The sequence below is a fragment of the Camelus dromedarius genome, chromosome 5, assembly GCF_036321535.1.
Source record: "Camelus dromedarius isolate mCamDro1 chromosome 5, mCamDro1.pat, whole genome shotgun sequence".
Lineage (NCBI taxonomy): Eukaryota > Metazoa > Chordata > Mammalia > Artiodactyla > Camelidae > Camelus > Camelus dromedarius.
Window position 1 is genome coordinate 48,691,873 of NC_087440.1, and position 26,964 is coordinate 48,718,836.

The 26,964-nt window shown below is 34.6% G+C and overlaps 1 protein-coding gene across 3 annotated transcripts in view; it reads right to left on the reverse strand.

Annotated features, from left to right (window-relative positions):
* Window positions 1-268: 268 nt before the first annotated feature.
* The window catches only part of MDGA2 (MAM domain containing glycosylphosphatidylinositol anchor 2), a 697,006-nt gene continuing 670,310 nt past the window's right edge, over window positions 269-26,964 (reverse strand). For all 3 annotated transcript variants that reach the window (XM_010976971.3, XM_031453665.2, XM_064485929.1), the window contains 3 exons: window positions 15,035-15,165; window positions 4,773-4,878; window positions 269-1,991 (listed from right to left, as the gene is read on the reverse strand). In XM_010976971.3, coding sequence (XP_010975273.2) covers window positions 1,903-1,991; window positions 4,773-4,878; window positions 15,035-15,165 — 326 coding nt within the window. In that variant the 3' untranslated portion in view covers window positions 269-1,902. The remainder of the gene's footprint in view (window positions 1,992-4,772; window positions 4,879-15,034; window positions 15,166-26,964) is intronic.

The window sequence follows — 26,964 nt, forward strand, 5'->3', positions numbered from 1 at the left end:
TAGTAAGTGAACACTGTTCAACAAACACACATACCGCTTTTCATACCTTACCTGGAAAGAGGCTTTATTGAACATAGCTGTAAAATTACCTTTTAAGTTGAATTACTGAATTTGCACAAACATTTCTACAGAATTTTTTAAAAAAATCAAGCTTTGTCATTTTCTACTACATTTTGTTGTGCTTTTTATATTAATATTTGCAAATGTTATAATTTAATACTTATATCCCAATTACTTGCATAATCAGTTTTTTTTAATCCTGGGGTGTTGAAAGAACATATAATAATAATAATAATAATAATAATAATAATAATAATAATCTTCTTTAGACAAAAGTCTTGTTAAATGAAGTTAAAAGCTGAGATAATTTAAGGAAAAAGGTCTTCAAATTTTCATAACCAACAGGTTTAAGTGAAATTTACAATGCATTGGAAAACTGGCTGGTTAAAGGTATGATTTGTCCTCAGGTAGCTCAAAATCATTTTTACAGGTTTTTTTTTTTTTTTGTAAAAGTGTTTTTTAATCTTGGTAAAATAATAAAATAATATTTCACAACTTGCAGAGTCTGACTAAAGGGCAGAGGCATATTCCCCTCAGTGTTTAGAATAAAGCCAGATTTTTCAGGCCCAGTTCCGCTGTAGAGTTTGTATGCACTGCAATCAAACATATTTTCTTGTTCCCTCTAAAGCTAGGGCCAATTTCATTTCAAATGGAGGTTAGAGTGAAAAATCATTCTTCTGTTTTACCACCTTCTGCGCTAAGTATATCTTAACAACCTTTTGCTCTGGTTGACCCATTTAATAACCTGGAAGAATAAAAGTGTCGCTCCCATGTCTGGTCTCAATGGAAGTTATTTTCTAATGGACAATAAGCCGAAAGGCCATGGCTGTCTAGGAGGTCAAACAACAAATATCTCGTCTGCATGGGCTTACGCAGCAGCTTCTGTCCTTTCTTCTTCAGAAGCGGCTTTGTTGTCTTGCCTGTAATTTGCACATTTAGGCTCTGTAGTTTGTTTATAAAATAGTTTTACACAAACCACTCTTAGCAGTGCAAGCTTCTGAGCTGAAAATTATTCAGGCTTGTTTCATTGAAGGCACTTGGTTTCCATGGCAATTTATAAAAGATGGTGGTTTGGTTTCTTCGTTGGAACAGATGACTTAGTTTGGGTGTTCGAGTGGCCGCAAGCAAACTCCGATAAGCCTGTGTAATATGTAAGCCCAGGTATACCATCCTGGATAGCAGTGCATGCAAAAAGAGAGCATACAGTTATCTAGCTTAGCCGTGGGAGGAAAACAAATAATAATAATGAAGGCAGGGTGGGGATAAGGTGGGGAGGACCATGAGTGTTTTAAATAATTCTGAGTTCGGGTTATTGTCAAGGAAGGGTAACAACCAAAGGTAAAAGGGCCTACATTTATTTAATTCTCTATGCAAAACCTTCTCGAAAGGAAAATAAATGCCAGCTCTTCACGTACCCTGTTTACAGTGAGGTTTTTGTTGGCAGGCCATTAGGTTTCCATGGTAACAAGCAAACTATTCATTTGAAACAAAACCAGCCATGACTTTGTGCTTTGACAAGGATTTCTATAGCTCTTTTTTTTTTTTCCTCGAGTTCAACCAGATGACCAGATGACGCTGTAATCTTTTTAGCCACAAAAGCACCTGAAGGTCTCTTCTCTACTCAGGTCAAGATTTTCTTTTCTATGTAGTGCGGAATAAGTTATACTTCCATGATGTCTTTTTATCCCCAGTGCTTAAAAAAATTTGTTTTTATTATTTTATTTTTGAGTCAGTAGTCAGTGGAGGAATCTTTGGTAGTTTGTTTTTTCAGTGTCCATTTACAAAGACTCTTTTCTTCATGCCAGTGCCTGGTGAATCTTTATAGCCTCTGCCAGGGTAAGGTCACCTTCGAGGACTTAAAATAGAGATGAGGACGATAACCGGAAAAAGCCATATATGTACTAAAATTCCAACAGCACCATCAACGGAATCTAAAGACAAGGAAAGTGAATGCCAAGGGAAGGAAAAAAAGGGAGAATAAGTATTCCATGCAGCTACCAATACAACTTTGGTGAACTAATAAAACAATTTTAGTATATGGAAGACATTTTTGGAGAACATTTGTTTTTTGGTTTGTTTTATCAAATTCATTTCCAAGACAAGTGAAAAGAAAAATAACTTGAAGATATGGTGATGTATTTGATAAAATTAATAATATCTGCAGATTGATTATTAAACTGATATAATATGCTGTGAAAACTTGTTCGGAAGATACTTACGTGAGTTGGTATCTAAGCTCAACCTCAGAGTTCTGCTAGTCACATGAAGGCACGCACACAGAGAAAATTCTCAGAAATCTAGAAGTTTAGCTTCTTTTATTTTTTAAAAATTTTTCTTAAGCTTTCAGAAATGTTCAAGCTTAAAGACCACCAAGAGAAAAACTACTCTTTATGAAAACTAGGAAAGGATTGTTATGTGTAGAGAAATTAACTGCTGCAAACAGAGGGTTATATATGTTTAGATCAGTCAACTATCTTTAAATTGGGTAAACAGTTTTCTCTGTAGTGTGATTTTTGGAAGTGCTATGAAGTCCATTCTAACTAAAAAATCTCTTCTACCAATCTGCCTTACGATTCCTACTACAGCTGGTACTTCCAGTGAAGCTTCACGTGCAGATGCTACCTCCTAGAGCCGATAGCTTACCGAGGAGGGCTAGTAACACAGGCAAGCCAGTAATTCCTTACCCTGGCTTAAATTACAAAATGGCTCTCAACTAGGACTGAGCTGGGTTTTGAAAATAAGAGACAAACAATCTCAGCTTTGGTAGTGTGGGCATGAGTACCACATTTACTGCCTGCAAGGGCTGGGAGCCTGAGCAGTTAGGATGAGGCTTCTGGCCTCCAGGATGGTTTGTACTTAGACATTAACATAAGTTTAATATTCATCAAAACGAACTTAATAAATGACAGTTAAATACATACAACTGTAACACAGTACTTTCTCATACCAACGAAAATATTTGTGTTCAGTTAGAGTTACTTGTTTCCTGTGATTTCCAGACGCTAAATAAAAATACCTCCAATAAGTATATATATTATTTAAAACAGCCACACGGTTTTCTGGATTTAGTAGTTTAAGAGAAGAAAACTGATTATGAAACTGTTCTACTGTGTAATAATAAAGTGCCTAAGGGTTTTCACAGTCATTTTACTGTGACTACTCTTACCATTCTGCTTCCTCCCTTTCTTGGGAGTAAATTATGTTCTCTTGCTTTTCTCATTTTGAAAGTTTAATTCAATTTATAATAGTTTTCAGTGATTTAATTGTCAAAATGTAAGAAGACTGGTGAATAAGACAGTGACTATCTTCAGCTAACATAATGTTACTGTCACTAATTCACGTTGTGAAATTCAAAAGAAATCCCTTTCTCCTCTAAGGAGAATGCATGTTTTTCTGTGCATGAGACAAGCCTACTTCATTTGGGTATAGCCCCTGGTTTTCTACAGCAACATTAGCCAGACACAGGAGGATATTTTTCCTAAATTTGTTACTTGAAACGCTAAGTGTAATGACAACAAGGTGAAAACTATGAGCAAAATGGCTCATTGTTATACACAATCTTAGTTTTTGTCTTCTAACAATGTTAAAAAATGAAGTCAATTTTGTTCGTACGAGCAATCACTGGGTAGTTGAACAGATTTGAATTTCAGCATCCAGACTAATACGATTTCTCACTAAAAATACTGAATTACAAAAACTCTGATTTGCTCTAGCCTTATACACAATGGATTTTCATGCTCTTTTTATAAGTGATAAATAATTGATGAGTCTTTTGTGTAAATTTAGTTTGATTGATACCTCTTTCTATGACCACAAAATTAAAGATTCCAGATGGGCCTATGAAAGTCCTTCAATTGGAAGAATTTTTCATGGGAATGATTTTAGATTTCTTACCTTCACCTGAATAATATAGTGAGGATTTTAAGAAGCCCATCACATAATTCTGATGCTTTCTGCATTACTTATAATTTTTTTTATCTATACCCCTCTTCTATTAAAAAATGGATTTGTGGTGGAAAAAATGCAATGTGAAGATATCATTAAACCATAATATTCACACCAGAATAAAAAGTGAAACCAAATTATTAAACAAGATTGTGATGCAGGTAAAAGGAAATTAATTATACCAGAAAAAAAATATTAGGCTGCTCCATTACTTAACATATATGCTAAACTAAGACTTTTCACAATATTGAATCTATTAAAATGGTTGGCAGAAGTTAGACCTAGAAAACACAGTCATAAACTTGGGAGAATAAAAACAGCTATAGCTCTATAAATGTGTGCTGAGTATATAGATTAGCCAAAATTTTTTTAACACTACATTAAAAAATATATTTTTATTGAAGTATAGTCAGTTTACAATATTGTGTCCAAATATTTTAATAAAGTAAAAAATAATCCACTGAAATTAATAATATAAATTTAAAATATTTTAAAATCTTAATTAAAAATCAAAGTGTGCTTGCTTTACATAGACCTAAATCAAAATTACTTTTTTTAAATCTTAGGTCAAATAACTAAGGTCAAATGCCTACTATCAAACTTAATACTTTGATTTTAAAATACATTCAAAATGTTAGGGTCTCATGCACATGAGAAATTTCTAAATAAACAAACTAAAAATAAATTAGTTTTAAAAATTAGACCACATTAGTTTAATAGTCATTACATTAAACTCACATCAAACCAATCCAAGAAGAGACACTTACTCTTAGTCGTTAGGTCTTGTTTTGCACATTCTCCTTCTGCAATTGACACATCATCAATGGCAATGTCACCTTCTATGCCAGGACCTCGAATACCTTCAAAAATGAGCTACAAATATGAATGAAACAAACCTAAATGTAGAGCTTTGACTTGCAGATGAATTTTTATAGAGACTGAGGAGTCAAACCTAAAATTGACAATAATCCTGGCATCATTTATTACTGACAGTCTTCAGAACTGTTACCTACAAAAAACATAAACTCTCTTAACAAAACCAATAAAAGGATTTTTTATAGTTTTCCACATCAGAATCTCTGTGTTGATTTTAAAACAAAACTAAGCCTAATTGTATAATAACAATAAAAACAACCACAGTTACAAATGCTATCACTTTTTGTTTTCAATATAAGGAAATTTTTTTCTCTGAAATATTTGCCTGCAGTAGATTCCCTCCAAAGTTCTCTAAACAGATCTCATAACACTGGTTTTCTAGTAATATTTTAGGGAATGAATCAGTGCTGGGATCTTTGCAATAGTCTTATGTTTATTGAAGCCCAGAACAACGATTTACCATCTCTGTGAAATTGATCTCTTGTAAATACAGTGACTAAATTTATCACATATTCCCCCTATATGCTATGATTTACCTCTATTTTTTCACTTTTGACATTTTATTTTTAAACACTTGAAGATATTTCTGAGTTTACTTATGTTGAGTGTCTTGAGGCAGACCTTTGAATTTCCAATATCTAAAACAGTGTTTGACACTAAGGCTTAATACATTAGTGTTGAAAGAATAGATAAATGAAATCAATCTCCATTTATTATCTATTATTAAATTCTGGAATCAAGGGCAATATAAAGACAATTAGCAAATTTAACTTTCATTTTTGCAGAAATAAGACTCTTCTAAAATTTTCTGACTCACCACACAATTATTCTTTGCTTCTAGTAAAACTTTTTAATCCTAATACTAAAAAGTAACCTATGCATTTAGTCATTATATTCCCAGAAGATTTTCTACATACCAAATGAAATACCTAGTTTGGTCTTCCCAAAGAAAAGATAGCTTAATAAAGAGCTGTTTTCAACATCAAGCTAATATGTGCACTTTAATACAATTTCTAGTTTTATTTTATTGCAACAAATTAGTGTAAAACTTTACTTTTATCAATGCCAAAATTTTTGTTTGTTTTTGTCATGTCTTTATTAAAGTATCTGACTATGACTCCTTAAAGACAATTTTGTGGTGACTGTCAGAGAACTTAGGCTACCTTTGTGAAGCGGATCCAGTGTTCTCTGATACACTACCCTAATTTAATCAATTGAAATCTCTACATAGGAGAGTAGAGGCATTATTTACCAACTTTTGCATTGAGTCCTTTTCCCAACTTAAATATAGTCCTTAGGAATAAGAATAATTTTCATTATTTGATAAGAGAAAAAGGTTTGAGAAGCACTTATTATTATATTTAATTTGTGTAGAGGGTTTCCTGCTTACCTATGTTGAGATAAGTATGTTAATAGTCTCCAAATCCATATCTTTGAAAAGTATCCAGTATGTCTTATATCACTGAAGCCAAAATTAAATGGCAGGCCAGAGTTAAAACATTTAGAATCAAGTTGGCAGAATATGAATTCTCAATCCTCAGGCTCAGCACTGAGGTGTCATTTTGGCTGCCTGTAAATAACAACTTGGATTTGACTTAGGGTGGTGTTTGGGAAGGTATCTGGGTAGCGGCTAAAAAGCTCTCCGAGGCCTATTTAAATTACAAGAGAGAGGATTTTTAAAAAATCAATAGTATAAAAATTTAAAAGCACTGAATACGGAAAAGGAGAACTCACTTTAATGCTGCAGAATATTCCATGTTATGGAAACAAGGTAATTTATTTAACTAGTACTATTGTTAGATATTAAAATTATTTTCAGCTATTCTTAACAAGGCTGAGATGAATACATTTCATATAACTATTATACACAATTATGTGGAGCACATAGTTCTTTTAAGGTCACCATCAATTGCTCCTATTAGCACCCTAGCTGTGAGAAGACATTGCCTTTTCCTAACCGTGGGTTTTTAAGTATTTTGGGTTTTTCCTTTCTTTGATATATGCTGCTTACCTGGTAGAGAATCAATGTTAAGAGTAAATCAATGGTTATTCCCACCCCCTTCTTAGTTTCAGTCATGTGATGCTGAGTCTTCTCTCCTGAAGATAACAACATGAATGGAATGTTATCTTACGGAGAAAGTCAGAACTCAAAGAGTCATGCTGATATAAGTCTGATTCCATAAAATCAAGTATTTTCCACATTGCCCACAAGACTAATACTTTATTGAAGAAAAGTGGGGCACTGTCATCACAAGTTTTTTTTTTTATGCAGGTATTTTAAAGGACTAAATGGAAGAAAATGTAGATATCTGCCTCCCAGTCAAGTTTTGATTCTGGAGTGAAGGAGGAAGAAGAATGTATTAGTCAGGAAAATTTTGGTGTGGTAAAGCAGGAAGTTCCTCAGCCACCTAGGGTTTTAATTTTAAAAGACAGAGTGGAAAGAGAAAGAGAGCAGACACGGCAGGTACAGTAGGATACAGGGATTGCAACGTAGCTATGGCAAAGCTAAGGGGACTACACTCCAGTATGATCTGTGTGGGAAGTGAGATGTTGCTGAAAAGGCTAATAAAGGTAGATTAGAATGTTCTGCACCTGCTCACACTTGACATTTAAACAGATGAAGCTGAAGTCATAATCCTTGCCTTGGGAAGGATGCTGGAAACACAGGCTTGAGACATGGGTTTTTCCATCTTAGCTATGTAGAAGTGAGTAGATAATAAAGTTGTCCAGTTTTTCATATTAAAGTACACAATTATTTTCACTTACTAAGTTCCCGTTACCTGGAGGTAGGTGTCAATATAAAGTAATGGAATTATTTTTTAAAAATCAAAATTACAATGTATAAATCATCAAAATTATCCCTGAACTTTTCAAAGCTGCTTTCCCTGGAATGATCCCACCATTGCTCAAAGCATTTCAAAACTTCTGTTACTGACTTTAAAATATTAAACACTCCTACTTCTCCTATGAATTTTCTTTTTCTTCCCTTCTTTCTCCCTGTGCAGCTTGATCAAAAACACAAGGTTGAACCTAGGCTTGCGCTAAAAACAAAAGTCCCAAAGCAGAGAGGTTGTGAACGATGCAACCATCCTTTTTCTGTGGTCAGATTGAGAGGGGATGTTGGGGAGCCTTTTGTGGTAAACATCAGAGAGCAGACTGACAGATGTCATTTAGTACATGTGCTGCCTGCCCACTGGCAATGGGTTGACTGTGTGTCATTGGCTGAACAGCAGAAATACAAATCAACAAAAGTTGAAATGTCTTATTTCCAGAGGGCTACCTCAATCTAGAACATTATTTTATATGAGTCCTTTATTCCTTGGGGATCCTGAATGAATTAAGTGTTACAGTAATAAAAGCTGGCTGACTTGAAAATATATTATTTACATTTATCAGCACACCTATAGATAATACAGTCTGTCACTGAATAAAGGAAGTTGATTTCTTTCCATGCAAGCATAGTAGTGTTTTAGTGACCGTGTGGAAGTAAATCAGAGAATTAGTAGTAGTTATTACTGGGATGATAAAAGTAACTTCTGACAATCAAACTCTTGGTACAGTTATAATTGGTGCTTTTAATATTTATTAGTGGTTTTGTTCTGATCGTAGGGAATGCAATCCATAGGCTAGAGAAATACTGTTGTCTTCCTTAGGGTCCTGTCTGAACATAAAGAAAGAAAAAGGTACCGTGCAGTGTGTTTGTTTCCTTTCCGTTTCCATAGCAGTTTTGCTATTAAGAACATACATATTTTTTAAAACTGATTTGACTCTCACAAAGAAATATTTATTGCATTGTTCTGTTTATGCTCTGAACTCTCACTACAATGCCACCTGAATTATAGTAATACAATTTAATAGGTTCTAACAGAGTTATAAATGGCTTCTAGACTAAGATTGAGAAGGATACTTTCTCCTTCATATTGTTTTTCATTTTGAGGTAGATAAAAGAAATAAAATGCATAGGTATTAAATTAAATAATGTACACTGGCCAAACTTTCAACTGCTTTTAAAAATAAAACCCTTATGACAAGTATCTTTTTTCTCAAATATAAAGATGAGAAATTTTAACAGTCCATTATAATATGATGTATCTCAACTTGGAAGATGTGATCTGTACGCAGTGAAGAAAATCTGAGTTGCAATCACTTAGAGAAGACATACTCTCTAGCTTAGTAGGTTAAATTATGTCCTTTTTATGAAGTAGCATCATGATTCTGGCTACTATTACATTACAAGGATAAGACTATGTTCCTTTTCCTCTTCAATACTTTTGAAATGCATTTGGTTTAATTGCCTTGAAGAAGGAATTAATGGCATGTAGATTCTGGGGGAGAAAATGTTGAAGCTTAGGTCTCCTAAAAGAGGGTTCAAATTAAGCAAAACCTGTTCTTCACACACAGTCACACTGGTCTTTTTTAAAACAGTTTTCCTTAACTGAAATGACAAGTTTAAAATTTTAGTGTTTTCACAATGTGTACATGCAATTCAGCAAACTTAATATGCAAGAAATACTGTATAATCAGAAAATTAATTCCTGGTGGGTAAATTCAAGTGGGAGTTTAAAAAAATGTATATAAAATTTCTGTATCAGAATTACACCACACAAAATCAGTTAATTCGTCAATTGACTGTTACCTACATTTATTATAATGTTTTAAAGCATATAGATATAGATGCCAACATAGAGATACAGATGGTGCTATTAAAGCTTTTGTTTAGATATAATTTCTCAGGAAGGGAGGAAGAGCTACATGCAGCACTAATGAGTAAAACTAGACAGGGAGTCAGATTCTGCTGTTCTGATGATCTGACTTCAACATTAATGGTGCCTTCTGCAAACGTTTTTCCTGTGACAAGAGCTATATCGCTTCTAATCATTACTGCTAAGGCAAACTCAAAGCTTCAGAATGCTGTCTGAAAACTGACAGTGTACATCACTTGGAAAAACTTCAGGATGTGAATAAATTTAAAAATAGCTATTACCATTAATAATTTTACCTTTATTTTGTTACTGGTTCAGCAAATACCTGAACTATCCTTAACCAGCACAGAAGAGATCTGAGGAGAGGCAACATAATAAGCCAGGTTGGTAGCCCAGGTTTTTCCCTCTGGGGAAGCTATACAAATATTAACATTGAGTTTAACTTCATAAGACTCTGCCAGTCCAACTTGCTGAATAAATGTCAGTTGGTTGTCAAAGCTTCTAATCTGAAATAATAACATGAGATATTAACTGTTGGCAAAAACAGAAAGAAATAGATTGCATTGTGAACTGCAACTTGAAACTGTTTTTTAATAGTTATTTCAGCAGCCATCATTGTATCTATGTAATTACCTTGCAATTTGGCTTAAAATGCCAGACGTGTATCTACACGAGCATGCAATGTCTCCTAAGAAGGACAGTATTTTCCAGATTATTATTATTCTTAGATAGACATAAAGGCAGCATGATGAAATAAGAGCACTAGGATCTCTTTCGCAATCCCTATTTAATGTTAAGGATTTATGTGATTTAAAATGAATTGTCTTAAAACCTACTTCCAAATCTTTAAATGAGGATATAAGAACAGAAGATCTCTAGAATTCTTTTCACCTCTAACTAAGAAAATGTAAAGACAGTCTCATAATATCTCCATACTTTTTCCCCAGAAAACATTTGGAATGTACTGTGAAAGAAGTAAAGCATTAAAAAGGATAGTTAAATATTTTCCTTGGTGTAAGATATAAAATAGAATCGACATTCTAAGACTATTACTATCTTCATTTTACTTTTTTGAAAAATTTTCTCTAATCCTTCCAAAGTCAACAAATATATTTTCATCACAAGTACTGATTATGCTAAATTAATTCTAGAAAAAGAGCCCCAAAAGAAATTTCAGCAGGAGAAAACTTCTATCTGCCTGGAAAAGTACTGCACATTAACTTTAGTTTCAGCTAAGCAAACTACTTGGACACACCTAGAAAAAGGACTTTACAAGTGGTTATTTTGTAAAGGTTTTATGGATCAAGCTAATTTAAGGGTATGCAACCCCAAACAAATAAAACAACATAAGTTGTGTCAATGTAACAGAAGCTCAAAATCACTTATATCTCGTTTAAAATTCCAAGAGGTAAGAGACATCCTTTCAACTTGATTGGAGATATCCTAGAATGCCACAAATCTACATCTGAGTCATATTAAAAGTTCTCACAACTTAATTTATATGGTAATATGTTCCATACAGTTTTTGCCGTGCTTTCCTGGCAGGCATCACATACCAAAGCAAGAGTTTTGAAAAGCTAGATGGGTTATAGATGATTTTTGAGGGAAAAATGCTTCGTTGGAAAAAAGTTCAAAACCACAAGAAACTTAAAAACAAATTCAAACTTAAAAAATATGGGGTAGGATGATGCAGTTATGTTTCGTGTTTCATGTTTCCTTGAACAATCAAGATTTATGATATAAGAGAAGGACCTTAGCCAGTGGACCCAGAAATACCTCAGAGAAAAAGAACCTAGAGAACCAAAATAAAAATATGATTTTATTTATCTTCATTTTCCACTGGTAATTTAAATAGCTCAGAAATGCACTGATTCAAAATCTTCATTTTTTTGATTGGCTTCCAGTCAACATAGAGGAACAGGAACCGGATTTATTGTACCATCTGAAACAACCAAATAACTGGACAAAGTATATAAAACAATGGTATTCCGGACACTAGACATCAGGTAATGTAGAACAGCAAATTCTGAGTAAAAGAAATCAAACAAGGTGAGTCCAACAACTGGCCTAAACAGAATTTATAGGCTGTGGTGCAAGCAGAACAAAGGTAGAGCCTGGCAGAAAATCCAGGTTGAAGACATGGAGCTGAAAGTCTGAGTCCACGGCAGTGAGAGGATGCAGATTACATACCAGCAAAGAGACTGGCTGCAGAGGGACCCCCTCAAGTAGTCAGCGAAGTCCTGTTCGGGACACAGATGTGAGCAAACTACTCAAGACTTGGGAAAGCCTCAGAATGATGCATTTAAGGTAACAGTGCTCACTGCACAGAGGACTTGGGAAACCTCCTAATTCATAGGGCACTGGGTCGAGTACTCAGAAGACTCTTGTCTCAGCATTAAGAAATTGGCCTGATACCAAACACTGTTCTAGTCTCACCTAACAAATCTTAAAAGCAAGAACAAAGATTATCAAACTGTTTCCAAATAACTGAACTACATCTACAATAAAGCTTATGAATATTTATAGAATACAAAAATATCTGGCACCTATCGAGCTACAATTCACAATCTCTGACACCCAGTCAAGACTACCGGACATGTAAAGAAGCAGGAAAGCAATGACTTGTCATGAGGAGAAAACATCAAGCAGTCAAAACCAACCAAGAACGGCACAGATGGCATCATTAGCAATGACACTAGACAGTTACTAGAACTATATTTCAAAACATGAAATTACGATGGAAAGTATTTTTTGAAGACTCAAATTGAACTTACAGAGATGGAAAGTATAATGGCTATAATGAGAAATACACTGAGTAGGACTGAAAGCAGACTAGACATTGCAAAAGAAATGATTAGTGAATGTGAAGACAGTAGGTTATTCTATTAATGGTGGTTCCCAATTTCCTTACCACTTTATGCAAATTTCTCAAGAGCGGGCATTCCACTGGACTTGACCTGCTTTCCAATTTGAGAATCACTGTCTTCAAATGCTGTGGGCACCAAACTTCCTTGGATCTCCTTCCTTATAACTCTAAAATGTACTATTTAGAACCAAGCTCCTCTTCCACAGTTCATGTTAATGACTGGTTAGTGTTCTGCGTGGTTCCAGTCTTTAATCACCATTCAGGTATGTATATTTTTCCTTGGAAATGCAATCACTCCCACAGTTTTAGGTAGCACGTACAGCCTGATGACTCACAAATATGTGTGTCCCTAAAGCTTCAGAAAAACATATACAACAACCTTCTGCACATCTTCAGAAGAATATCCCGTAGGCATTTTATATTAACATGTCCAAAACAGAAGTAACTGTAAGCATCCCTGAAGCTTGTCTCTTTTCCTCTTCCTGTTATTTAAGGTAATGGGTAAGGTAACAGGCATTACTCAAGACTCCCTAGTTAGAAACTTCTTAGTCATTATGGCTGCTTCCCAAATTCTCAACCTAAAAATGTTCTGCTAGTTTTTATACCTAAGTACATCTTGAGATCATCCTCTTATCTTTATACTGCATCCCTAGTTTGTCCCTTCAGTATCTTTTACGTGGATTTTTCGCCAGTGTCTTAACTGGTTTGCTGGCCCAATTCTACCTCCTTGAATCAGTCTTCTATACAACAACCCAAGGGATGTATCATGTCATCCCCTGGGTAAAATCTTCCGATGACTCCCCACTGCCTATGCTCTTGAGGCTCCTTAACCTCACCTCACACCAGTCTCTGGTTTATTGTCGTGTACCAAATTCCAGATAAGCGTCTTTCTATTTCTTTGACAAATCCTGTGATGTGTGACCTCCACGGCTTTGTTTACTCTGAACTCTGCTGCAATATTAATATTAGCCCTTTTTCTGTTTTGCAGTCCCTGTCTTCAGTTCATGTTTCACCCCATAGAATGAGCTTTTCTTGACTCCCCTTCATACTCTTCCTGTTGGTTAGGTGTGCTCAGAGAACCTTGTGCGTTTTTCTGTTACTGCAATTATTGCGTATGTGATGTATGTGTTCAGATGTGTATCCCCACCAATCTGAGGAAAACAATCACTATTAAGTCGTCACGCCTAGCAACGTACCTGGAACACAGTACTAGCTTAGTGGGTATTTACTGAACTGTTCGTGACAAGAAATGATTGTCCTGAAAGTACTCAATAAATATGTACTAAATAGATGTCTATGGCAATAAGAGATTATCCTGAAGGAAACATTAATATAACTGTTCCCTTAAATCCTTATTGTATATGTATTTGATTTAATAATTTTATGTTGGTGAGGCAGTGACACAGGAAGCAAAAATACGGCCAGAAGAGCATCACTTTTTTAGAAAGAAGGGCTCTTTGATGCCTACATATGTATGTACATTTTAATATTAAGGTCATTTTTTTTTCAGTAACGCTTTGGAGATCTGTTTTCCTAGTTTAATTTGGTTTAATGATATGTTGCCATAGATTCAACCTTCACTATTTTATTTTCCTTCATAAAAAAAAAATGATTCCTAAGGTCTATGATTTGAGTTGCTTTTCTGTGTAGATAATCAGCTAGACTTGCTCCATTATTCTTTACCATAGTGAACAACGGTGTGCATTTTTATCATCCTGGTTAGTTTTAAAAGTGCAATTTGTAAACCAAAGTCATTAGCATTTTATAGATTAGATTACAAGAAAAGAGCATTCCACCAATTAAAAATCAGCATAATTGGCTGTCTGAATTTCCATTCTCTTATTAAATGTCATGAAATGCAGTTAAGAAATCCCAAGTAGAAAAAGAAAAAACACTCAATCCGAGTATATAAAATACGTATATTATATATGGTTATTAAAATCACTAAAACTACATCATTTTCTCCACTAAAATAGCTTCATGAAAAATTGTCTCTAGCTGTGATGACCATTGCTATAATTATTAAAATTTCAACTATATATTTAAGGCTAATTCTCTTAATTCTATCTAAGCCTTACTTCTTTTCTGTATAAAAATAAATAAAACTAACTTGTGTAAAGTTCTCTGACTTTGATAATCAAAGTAATAAATTACTAAAATGACATTACCTTGGAGACATATTTTGCTAAAGTATACAGAATTCCACTAAGTAAAATTTAAACAAATCAATTGAGAATTGATTATCCAGCTTCCATTATTACAAGAACCTATATTGTTTGTCTTCAAGGAACAAAATATACATACATAATTTTATAGAAATGGATTGCATTTACTCCAGGCAAATCATTTGAATTTTGACAGGCCATTATTCAGACATGTTACTTGATAGATGTTAAATAATAAAAGGGCATTTTCTCTTGATAAAACAGCTTTTAGAACTAGAGAGAAACTTAATCATGTGATTCCTGTGATTCTCATATCACAGAATTTTTGAATATTCTCATGCTAATGTTTGCTCAAAGTTCCGCCTTTGATGTCAGGCTCATGCACAATCTATCCACAGGCATGACTGTCCTTTTCTTACCTGAAATGAAGTAATTGGATATATATTAACATGTGCCTCATTCCATCGTTGTCCTTTATTCCCACTTGAAGACCACAATGGATTCTCTATTGTTGTCTGCCCTTTCAAACGTAGGTAAACGTTTAAAACACCTAAAAATAACAATGGAATTTTAGTTTATATATTTGTTTTGACTTCATACATGTTTCCCCTTGACCCAACATTTGTAAACTTTTAAAAATGAAATTTCACAGAACTCTCTGATGGCTCCTCTTCTCTTCCTCTCTCATGTCCAGTCGTGCTTTTAGGACATTTGGCACATGGGGCAGGCCTCCAGCGATGATCACAGTCTAGTCCCTAGAACCTGTGTGTGGTATCTTATATGGCAAAAGAGACTTCACAGGTGTGATTACATTAAGAGTTTTGAAGTGGGAAGACTATCCTGAATTATCTGGGTGGGTCCTCAGTGTAATCATGTAGGTCTTTCTGGATAAGATGGAGGCAGAAGGAGACGATACAGGAAAGAAGGTCACGAGAAAGAAAAAATACTACACGGCTGGATTCGTTTGTTTGTTTTGGGTTTTTTTTTTTCTTTTCTTTTTCACTTTATTTACACTACTGGTTTTGAAGGAGGAGGAAGAAGCCACAAACTGAATACAGGCAGCCTCTAGAAGCTAAAAAAGTCAAGGAGACAGATTCTTCCCTCGAGCCTTCAGAAAGAACCAGCCCTGCTGATATATTGATTTTGCACTCATTTTGAATTTCTGTCCTCTAGAACTTTAAAATAATAAATTTACGTTGTTTTAAACCAGAAACTGTGTGGTAATTTTTGTTACAGTGGCAACAGAAAACTAATATAGCATGTAATCATGTACTTACTGTCTTGCTTAAAGTCTGACTCTTAATTCTGTTTTATTATCAGTTAGCGTCTCATTTTCAGGTTACTTTTCATCCAAATCTCATTTTTTTCTGAAAGAATTATTTTAGGATAAAATGAAAATAGCTTTTGCCTCATGATTTATCTTTCAACAGTTTCAGGTGCTATACATAGTACTAATAGTAATAATGATAATAGCAATACAATATAACATGTTGAACACTTACTCCAGGTAAGAAATACTCAACAATCCTATGACGTTCTTAATATTATTATGCCCATGTTATAGATGAGAAAACTTAGAGTGACTAAGTAATTTGCCCTATACCATGCTGGAAGAAACTAGCAGAGGCAGGATTTGAACCCAGTAAGTTTTAAAGTTTGACATTTTAATTGCTAGGCAATCAGTATTTTAATAGATGATGTTTTTAAAAATCAACTTTATTGAGGTATAATTTACATGCAATACAACTCTCTCATGCTAATAACATTTGATTGATGTGTATAACAGTGTAAGCGTCAACTCAGTCAAGATGTGGAACATTGCCATCTCTCCAGAAGGCTCCCTCCCTTTCTCTGCAGTTAACCTTCACACCCTCCATTCTTGTGCCAGATGATTACTGACCTGACCTCCATCATTAACTGGTGACTTTTGCCTTTTCAAGCATTTCATATTAATGGAATTATGCAGTAAGTACTTTTTTTGTGCATCTGGCTACTTTCCCTCAGCATAATTTCTGTTACATTCATCTATGCTGTTGTACTAGTTCTTTTAATTTTGGTATTTAGTTGATTTATGTTTAGTGGCATTATCGATGTGTTTGTACTTAAAAATGCCACTTTGTTCTTTGTCTTCCACTTGTCTTCTGTTTTTCTTTCCTTTGTAGCTTCTTACCTTTCTTCTTCAGTTTATGAAAATGGTTTTTTTAGATTCAGTTTATTTCTTGTATTGATTTCTTAAGTCTTCCTCTTTTTATTCTGCTTAGGTGGTTGTTCTAGGGCTAACAAGAGGTATTCATAACCCTTCAGACTGTAATTATAGTTAGTATTTTATTCTTCGTACTCATGATGCATGTCATACCCCTTCACATGTTCCACCGTTACCTCCCCCCTTTCATTTCAAATCTGATATTTCACAATCTATATTTCACTTCACAAATAATCTTACAACAGTATAATTCACTTACCTGCTCCTTTCTCGAATCAATAGTAATTATATCTTTCAGTTCTGTCTAAATTATAAACCAAACCCTACAGTGCTATTATAGTTGAATAGTCAGATGTATTTTATATAAATTATAAGAAAAAAGGAAATATAGTTTTAAAATTCCACTTATTTATCATTTCTGGTGGTCTTTGTTTCTACCTCTAGATCTAAGTTACAACTTAGCACCATTTGCCTGTGGCCTTAAAGATGTTCTTTAGTTCTTTATGTATGATGTGTAGTGGATACAAAATTTCTCAAATTTGTTGATATAAAAATATCCTCATTTCACTGTAATGTTTTTGTGAGATTTAGAATTCTGCCAGTTTTTTCCCACCCAGCACTTTAAAGGTGTCCTATTTTCTTCTATACATCTTTGTTTCTAATGTGAAGTCAATCATCTTTTTATCTTTGTTTCCTTAATACGTAATGCTTTCATTTCTCTCTTGGGCAGCTTTTGAGAATTTCTCCTTATGTTTAGTTTGCAGTAATTTGATCATAAAATGCCTAAATATGGTTCTTTTTTATATTTATCTTGCTATAGAGTTTGCTGAGCTTCTTTTAAGCTTTTCCTTTATTTCTGAAAATATGTTTCTGCCTTATTGTCTCTTCCTTTAGTTTTCAGACTCCAATTATATATATGTACATTATATAATTTGATATTCTACAGTTCACGGAAGCACTGCTTATTTTTCTTTAATCTTTCTCCCTCTTTTCCCAGATTGGAAAATTTTGTCTGTCTTCAAGATCGTTGGCTATGTTTTCTGCCATCTTCAGTCTCTCATTTAATCCTAGCTGGTGAATTTTTAATTTCTTTTATTGTACTTTCCACTGCAATTCTTCTTTAGTTATTTTATACAACATCTTTTTCTCTGCTAGACTTTATCTGTTCACTCAGTAAGATTTTATTTCTTTATAGTCTTTATCTGCTAAGTCCAATGTTTAACTTTCTTTGGTTTAGTCTGTATGGATTAACTTTCATTTTTTCATTGAATATGGATCACATTACCATTTCTTTGTCTAACTTGTGATTTCGTTGAATAATGGACATAGAAGTTTTAGTTCTGTAACCTTTCTCAGAAGGCAGCTTTGTTTTAACAGACTGTTCAATTACTGACAAATTATGTTGAACTTACATAGGCTTAGTTTTGCCGTATTAATGCAGATCTGTGAAAAGCCCAAATTGTTTTCCTAGACTCTCTAACTTTGTAGGAACCAACTTGCAAATCTGTCTCTACGGTGACTTTTCTTGCAGCTTAAATTTAGGCTCCTTAAGAAAAGGTCTAGAGAAGCTATTTCTTCAGGGCATAATTCTAACTAATAAGGAAGAGCCTGTCTGTTTTTTGATTTTTGTTTTTTGGTTTTTTTTTTAATGCTGCCAGGGGCTTTTATGAGCTCTCCTCACTCTATGATGGCTGAAACTTCAATATTTCCTGCTGTTCTCCCTGGACTTCTTGACATCCTCATCTGTGCTCTGCTGTCATCTCCATAAAAACTGCTCTACCGCTCTCTTGTAAGCCTTGGGTTTTTCTAGACTTGCACAAGTATAGCGTAGCCTTCAGGCAAAGACTCAAGAGGAAAACCCCATACAGGCTTTTAAAGTCAACCCTGCACTCTTTTCCGTTACCCTGACTCACAGATTGTGTTTCAGTTACACAGTACCCTGATCTCTGCCTCCTGAATTCAGTGGGACTGCCACATTCCACCTGAACTTCAGGGCTCTGTGCCAGGGTCAGGAAATTGTCCTCAGACAAAGAATTGGTTTCCTATGGAGATCGTCTTATTTGTTTCCCATTTCTTCATAGATCTGTCTTGCCCTGCCACTTTTCCATTCTATGAAAACAGTTACGTAAAATATTTTGCCAATTTTAATAGTTGTTTATGGCAGCAGAACTTAACTTATCAGTAGAATAGGAGTAGAACCAGTTACTACAGTAGGGCTCCAGGATACCCTCATTTTGATAAAAATAACAACATGATTGTTATTAAGATATACATATCAGATATCTTACATATCTTATATATATATTTGTTTATGTAAATATTGCACATAAATATTGAAAAGCTGAGAAGAGTATCAAAATCACCATCAAATCAATAAATCAGAGGTAGCCTCCTTTTGGTGTTTGTTGCTTCAGTTTTTTTTAAAATGTATGTCCACATGTGTATAACTATTTGATATAAAGTTGTTTATCCTTTAGATTTTTAGGGCAATTTTGTCTAATTCTTTATACGTAAGACCACATGTGTTCATACTGTACACAAACGCACAAATATGAATATTCACTTTCTAAACAACAACAGCAACAAATCTACATTCTTCACATCACAGCTGTCACTTTCTAGCTGGATGACCCTAACTTGGTCTCTTAATCTCTCTGCCTCTATTTCCTCATCAGGTAAGTGATGATGATAACAGTAACCAGTATAAGCTTTTTATGAGAATTAAAATAAGTTACAGTATGTAAAACATACATTATGTCTCAAACATTGTCTTCACTATGTTTTATTACTATCCATCAATATATTTAAATAATATTTCTCTATTTCTCTCTCAGTGCAATAGATTACATTAGTACATTTCTTAATATTGAACTATAACTGTCCTACAGGGGAAAATTACCTGGTAATGAACTACTAGTTTCTTACTATGGTTGATTCAATTTCTTAGTATTGTATTTAGAAATAATGCATGTATACTTATGCATAACATTCTACAGGTTTTGCTTTCTCTTTCTATGTTACATGTTCACTTTTTGCTTCAGAATCTATTCTCCTCTATCTTTTTCTCCTTCATTGTAAGAAATAATCTCAGGCTTGTCTTCCAAGTACTGGTTTTATTTTTCCATAGTGTAGATTCTGTTCTTTTGTTTATAATGTCATCTTTATCCAGCTATTGTATTTTCTACGATGTCACATTCTTTTCTGATCTCATCAAGCTCAGTCTTTTGTCCAGTTCCTATCTTTTCTTGGTCCACTTTGCATCATTCTTACCTTTTTTTGTTTCATAAAGTTCAAATTCATATTTGTGCTTTATTGAAAATATGAAGCATATACTGTACAAATTTTACTTTCACCTGAATTGTCAGTAATTCTTTTTCAGTATGTACTTCTTTTACTGTGTGCACGTTAGCCTCTTTTTATACTGTGGAATCTTTATTGGAGCTTGATGTTTTTCTCTTTTTAATTTTTTTTCCCTCTTTTTTCATCTTTAAATAAGGCTAAGTAATCCTGTGGCATTTTTCCCAAAACCACTAATGGGACTTCTTTTATATGCACAGCAAGGGTGTGCATTTTGTTAGCTGCTCCTCTAAGATTTAAAGCTGTAGGACAGGTGAATATGAGGTTTCACTACTGTATAAAAATTCAATAATCTGAAAATAGAAGAAAAACATTTGCATCTTTAGGCCATTTAAGAGTTTAACATCCCCCTGTGCTCAGTGAGCCACTGTGGCAGGAGTAACTTTCTGAATCTATCTTTCTGTTTTTCTTCCCAGCCACTCAAGGGGGCTGTTTTTCCTGCTTGTTGGTGCTGGTATTTGGTGCATCAAAAAAGCAGCCTTACGCCAAAAGGAAAAGTCACCACAGCACTTACTTCTTTGCTGTAACTGCATTATGTTTTTGAACATTAATCTACAACAGGGAGGTGTTCCAAGCAAATCAAACCAAATGAATAATAATTTGGGTTAAACATTAAATAAAGTGACAAGACTTTTTTGAACCTTTTAGCTGTCATTGGACTAACAAAGTGTTATGCAGCATTTACCATTCAGAAATTATCTGAAGAAACACCGTGTGTGAATTAAATAGGGTAAGACTGCCTGCCTGTCCCGCGGCCACCTGCACACAGTCTGTGGCTGGGGCAGTGGTACTGACTGGGCTGAGCTGTGATATTTTCTACTGGTTTCTATTTAAACCGTACTGCTCTTGCAGAAAGAAAAGTGTCAGTTACCTTAAAACCCTTTTTTAAATTTCTTCAGTGTATAACCTTTGCTTCTCTACCTGGTAGAAGCCCTTCAATAGCTGGCATGTAAAAATGCAGGCCATTCTCTCTGAGCGACCCATGCGGTTCATGTTGTTCCACACTGTAAACATTACCAGTAGATACCTGAGTAAATGTGAGGTGTTAATGTAAACAGACGGCAGTGAATGAATTACCATTTTGCATGGAAGTCTTATTTCTCGTGGGTAGCATGGCTTGTCATTTTGGTTGAAGTGACAGGAATCAATCCTGTCATCAAATCAATACATGGAAATTTCTGTTAAATGTTAATGAAATGATAATACTTTTTTTAGACCTATTAGTTTTAATTAGGCTAACAAAGTAGGTTTACTATATGTCTTTCAGAATTTAGTTAAAGTAAAAAATATGTGCTTTAATAAAACACATGTTAATATATATGACTTACCGTTACTAAATATCAATAATGATAGGTAATTATATTAATATTGAATGTATCTTAAATCAGGGACTATGCTTTGTCTGTGAACATCTTTACTTTTTTTAATTAACATTTTTTAATGTATCTAACAAAAATTCAAACTTGAATTATTTCTGTTTCTATTTATTGAATATATACTATGTGAAAAATATTTGTCTTAGGTCTAAAGAAGCCAGGTCTGAATTATCCCAGATTTTAATTAATTTTTGTTTTTGAATAGATTATGTAGCTAGATTTTATTTAAAAAGGCAAGTAGTCTTCTCTTACTTGTTTATAACAAAAAGATACTAGAAATATAACTGATTGAAATAAATTCTTTCAAAAATATTATAACTTAAATCCCTTATTCTTATGTACATAGTATTAATTATATTTCATTATCCAAATCAATGAATACAAATATTGATTCACTGGTCTAATTTAGAGCTGATGACAAAAACATTACTAATAGAAAAATTATTTTGGAACTTTTTCTTATCCAGCAAGTTTCCAGTTTTTAAGTATAAAAAAGAGAACTTAGTGCCAAAAATTATTTAAGCTTAAGTTCAGGTCATATTGGCCAACAAAATTGGAACCTATGAAACAGAATAAAGCTACTCAAGAGAAGTTAGATTCAGCAAAGCTGATTCGGCACATTACTATAGTATTAGAGCAAGAAAATTCACAGTGAATATGATGGATTGTATTAATACCCTTTAAAAGTAATTTTAAATCTTCAAAGGCACTGTGTTTATGCTTTGGTAAGCACCAGATATCAATAGGTATGACTTTAATCATCTACAAACATTTTCCAATGTTATGTAGTGCCATGACACACGTTTGAAGTTGGTAAGCAAAACTTGAGTATTTTTTTCTTCTTCTGGGTTTCCTAATTCTCATTTTTTGATCACCATTCTTTAAGAGTTAGGGGTAGACTAGAGAGGACTTTGTTCATCTCATGCTTAGGGATCTATAGTCAGAAAGGCTAAATGATCTAAGGGCTGTATTATCTCAGGAGCAGTGATATAAGTTTTGGGGTTATTCATAGCATTACACAATAAAATAATGTTTCCTTTAATATTATTTCATATAAATCACTGCAAAAATATAATTTGCTTAAATATTATTTATAATTACTATTACCTAGTTCTCTTTCCTCATTATGTCCTTAACATAATGTAACTGAGCAAGACTCTGTGGGGCCTCCCTGGGACCCCACCTTGTCCTCCCCCAGCCTCTTGTCTGTAGAAGAGTTTAGCCTCCTAGGCCTTCCCCAAGTTCCAAAGCATAAATTTAATCAGAGAAGTGAGAGAATACAGAAAGAGGAAAACAGTCAAGCAAGACAAAATAACAATGGTTTAGCTATTAAATAAAGTCAGTGACCTTTAGTTCCCCCTCAAGGGCTGTAGGTAATATTCTGAGCCATGTCCTTTAAGCTGTTTTGCAGATACTGAATCCCACACCCCCAACAAGTGGAAGAAGTTAACTGTATGCTGCCCACAAGCACACAGACCCCAACCAGCTGCAACCAGAAGGTTGATGATGTTGACCCCCAATTACCTCATCACCACTGGTCAGAAGAATGTCCATGAGCTGATCACACACCCCCGACCCTCCTTACTCTGTCTTTAAAAACCTTTCCCTGAAAACCATCAGGGAGTTCTGGCCCTTTGAACACTAACTACTGAACTCTTTGCTTGTTTCCCTGTGATAAATGCTGCACCTTGCTTCACCACAACCTGGTGTCGGTAGACTGGCTTTACTGCAGACACAAGTTTGGTTTGCTAACAATAACTTTACTTTTAACTATTTTACTATAAATATGTACTTTACATATTTTAGATAAATAACTGAAATATACATCCTAAAATGTGCATACAATTCTTTTATAAATACTTGATTTACCACGTTCATACAAATTAATTTGTAATTTGATTTACTCCAAAGCCTGGGGATCACTTGCATGTAAGTCACATTTTTATTGTCATCAGTAATACAGACTCATTAACTTGAGTTTCAAGAAAGATCAGGATGTTCCAAAATCATCTAGCTCCAGGCAAGAGCTATGTCTATCGACAGGTAGTTGGTAACATCATTTGTATTATACCCACAGACAAAATGGGAAATTATAAAGTCATTATTTCTTGCTTGAATAGAAACAGCTGCATGCATTCATTGTTGTTATTTTTTAATATATAATTGCAATGATATCTTAAATAAAAAAATGTTAGTTCACTTTCTCCAGTCATTACCATGCTCTCTTCGTATCCAGTTGACTCTTTACAATAGTGTCCAATAAGTTTACTAAAACATAGCTTTCATCAGGCTTTCTATTTCCCTGCTATCCATCAGAGACCTTGTGTAGACTTTGTCACTATTTGGTTCTAGCACTCCTTCGGTTGCTATAACAATATTCTCCATTCTCATATTGCAGCTCCTTCTATTTCTCACATTGTCTAACTTTTGCCTTTGGCTTATCACTTATGAAATTGAGCAGAACCTTGTGGGGCCCTCCTGGGTACAAAAGCCTTGCCATGTACCTCATTTCTTATTTGTAGGAAAAAGGCTTCAGTCTCCTAGACCGACCCTGACTTCCAAAGAGCAGATTCAGACAGTTTCTAATCAGGGATAGATGTGAGGGAAAGCAGAAACAAACAACCAGGGGGGAAAAAAAAAAAGCCTCAAACAGCAATAGAGCAGGGTCCCGGTTCCTCCTCACGGAATATACATGACAATATCTCTGCGTTCTCTACAGGAATTAAGGCCCCCAGCCAGGTGGAGGATGGTAACCTCAGGCTGAGCACAGGATTCCTGGAGCATTGCCCTGTTACCTCACCACCAAGCAATCAGAAGTCATACATTCTGCAGCCCTCACCCCAAATTTTGCCTGTTAAAAATTCTTCCCTTAAAACCATTGGGGAGCAAAGGTATTTTGAGTATAAGCCTCCCGTTCTCCGTGCTTGACCCTGCGATAAACCTTTCTCTGTTCCAAACTCCGATGTTTCTGTTTGTTTAGTCTCACTGTGTGTCAGGCACATGAACTTGTGTTTGGCAACACTTAACCTCTTTTAGAGGATGGTTTACATTTCTTTCCTTTCACAGGAACTTTAACTGTCCTGTTCCAGGTGCTCTCTCCCTTGTTCATTTATTTTTGGTGTATGTTACTTTCTGCCTTTTATTTTATTCAGTAATTTATTACTCCAAATAGATGACAAACTATTTGTTGGATAAGATCCTTTTACCATAATTCTCTTCTATCCTTTGTAGAAACCTAACCACCATTAGGCACATAGCATGTGCAACCTATTTGTGAATGAAAAATACTGCAAACCACATCAGTAAACAAAGAATCCTGAAGACATCAAGTCATCAGCAGCTGCCGCCACCCCACAGTGAGGACAAGCCTGCAGCCCGGCCTCTGCAGCCACTCACAATGATGCACCCTGAGGGGACTCAGAATAAGAAAGGACAGGATACTGGCTCTAGATAGCTAGGTGCTTGTCAAATGAATGAACTCAATGAGCCCAAATGATTGCTTCCTCCCACACAAAGAAAAGGGCTAAATTCTTTAACTTGAGATGCCTGGTTTTCTTTAAATAACAAGTAATCTTTTATTGATCCAACTACCTGGTCTTTGTTGTAAAACTCCTGTATATCCTTGTTCCTCCCCTACCTCTCGGAGCAGTCCCTCAGAGCGATCTGAGAGGCTGTCATCCCGGCTCCAGCCCTCCTGCCAAATAAAACATAGCTCAACTTTTAGGCTGTGCATTTATTTCAGTCGACACATTCTACTGAACAGAAATGAGTGCATTCAAGACCTAAACACACTCATCACAATAAATCTATACTTTAAATTAAGTTAGTTTAAAAAGTTTGGTACACTGGGTGAGAAACAAAAGCGGTTAACCTATTTGCTTACCATTAATTAAGTGGATGAAATAATACTGTATATTAACTACAATGAAAATGTGATGTATATTTGAAACATGTTTCTCAGTCATATCGTTAATTTTGTGTAAACATCCTAGCTTCTACCATACATTGTCTGAGGGAACGGAGAGGAGCAGAATTTTCCACCCTAACATATGTCTTTCTGGCATATTATTTGTTTTAAGCCGGCTATTTTCGGAGAAACAGCAGATGTGGGAAAGGCTCTGAAAGCACAGTAGGAGTTGCCCCTTTGTGAAAAACATTTAGATTTGTAAGGGAAACCTCCATTAGTAAGGGTGCCTCCCTCTTTGTACCTGGAAGGGGAGGATGACCAAATCTCTTGTAATTCATATCTGTAGAGAAGGCAAGGACTTGGATCTACATCACAATCACTCATTTACTGTGCTCTTCCAGATCACCTCCCACAGCTGACTCGCCCCATCTTCAACATCCTCTTTTTACCTGAGGAAGATATTTAAGTGAGGACTGGCTATTTTGGTGAGTTACTCAGTTTTTTTGGGTCTCTCCCACTTGCACACGTTATTAAACTTTTGTTTGATTTTTCTCCTGTTGATCTGTCTCTCGCCAGTTTAATGAGACCAACCAGAACTTAGAAAGGTAGAGGACAGTTTCTTCCTCTCCAAGAGGACCATTATCAATGAATAATTAAATAGGAAGAAAATAAATTTAGAATTAGTTGGTGAGTCATAACCAGAGACTTAAAAGGTAAATGCACTAGGTATTACATACGGTCTTATTAGAGAGTCTGTGATAAGAATCTGTAATGATATTTTGATTATAAATGGTAATAAATCATGGTTAGAGTCTATCTACTGCCCCTTTAAAAAAAATACGTCTTAATTTTAAAAAGCAGTTTACTAAATGAATGTCTTCCATCTACAGCATTATTTTCATACTGATGACACTGGCATTATCAGCATTAACTACAAACAAGACTTCAATGAAAGTATTACCTAATTCTTAACAGAAAGAGTAGCTTGATATCAATTATTAACAAGCAGCCCAGTGTTGATAGTTATTTTCTAATATTTAAATGGAGACTATTAAACAATCTTATCAATTCCCTCAGCCACACAGGAGTTGTTTTTGCAAGGGCCTTAATTCTGAGAATTTAATAAAATTCAAGTATTTTTTTTGCTGAGATTGTTCTACAGTCAACATAATCGAGGCTCTAAAATAATGGCACCTTATCTGAATATTTTTTTCAGCCTCAAACTGTCTCTCATGTGGTGTTTAACTCCAAGGGAGGAGCAGGAGAATTGTGAGCAGATTGTCTATCTAATAAATACAATTGAAACATACACAAAAGTGTTGATGTTTTAAAATGCTAATCAGAAACAATGTGGTCTTTGACTAAAATAAGAATAAAATTCAAACTCCTAAAATCACGCAAAAGAATTGTCACCTTTGCCTTCTCTCTATCTTATGTAAAAACACTTAAGTCTCCATGTAAAAATCTTTGAATGTCAGCACTGAGAAAGCTTTAATCCAGATAAAG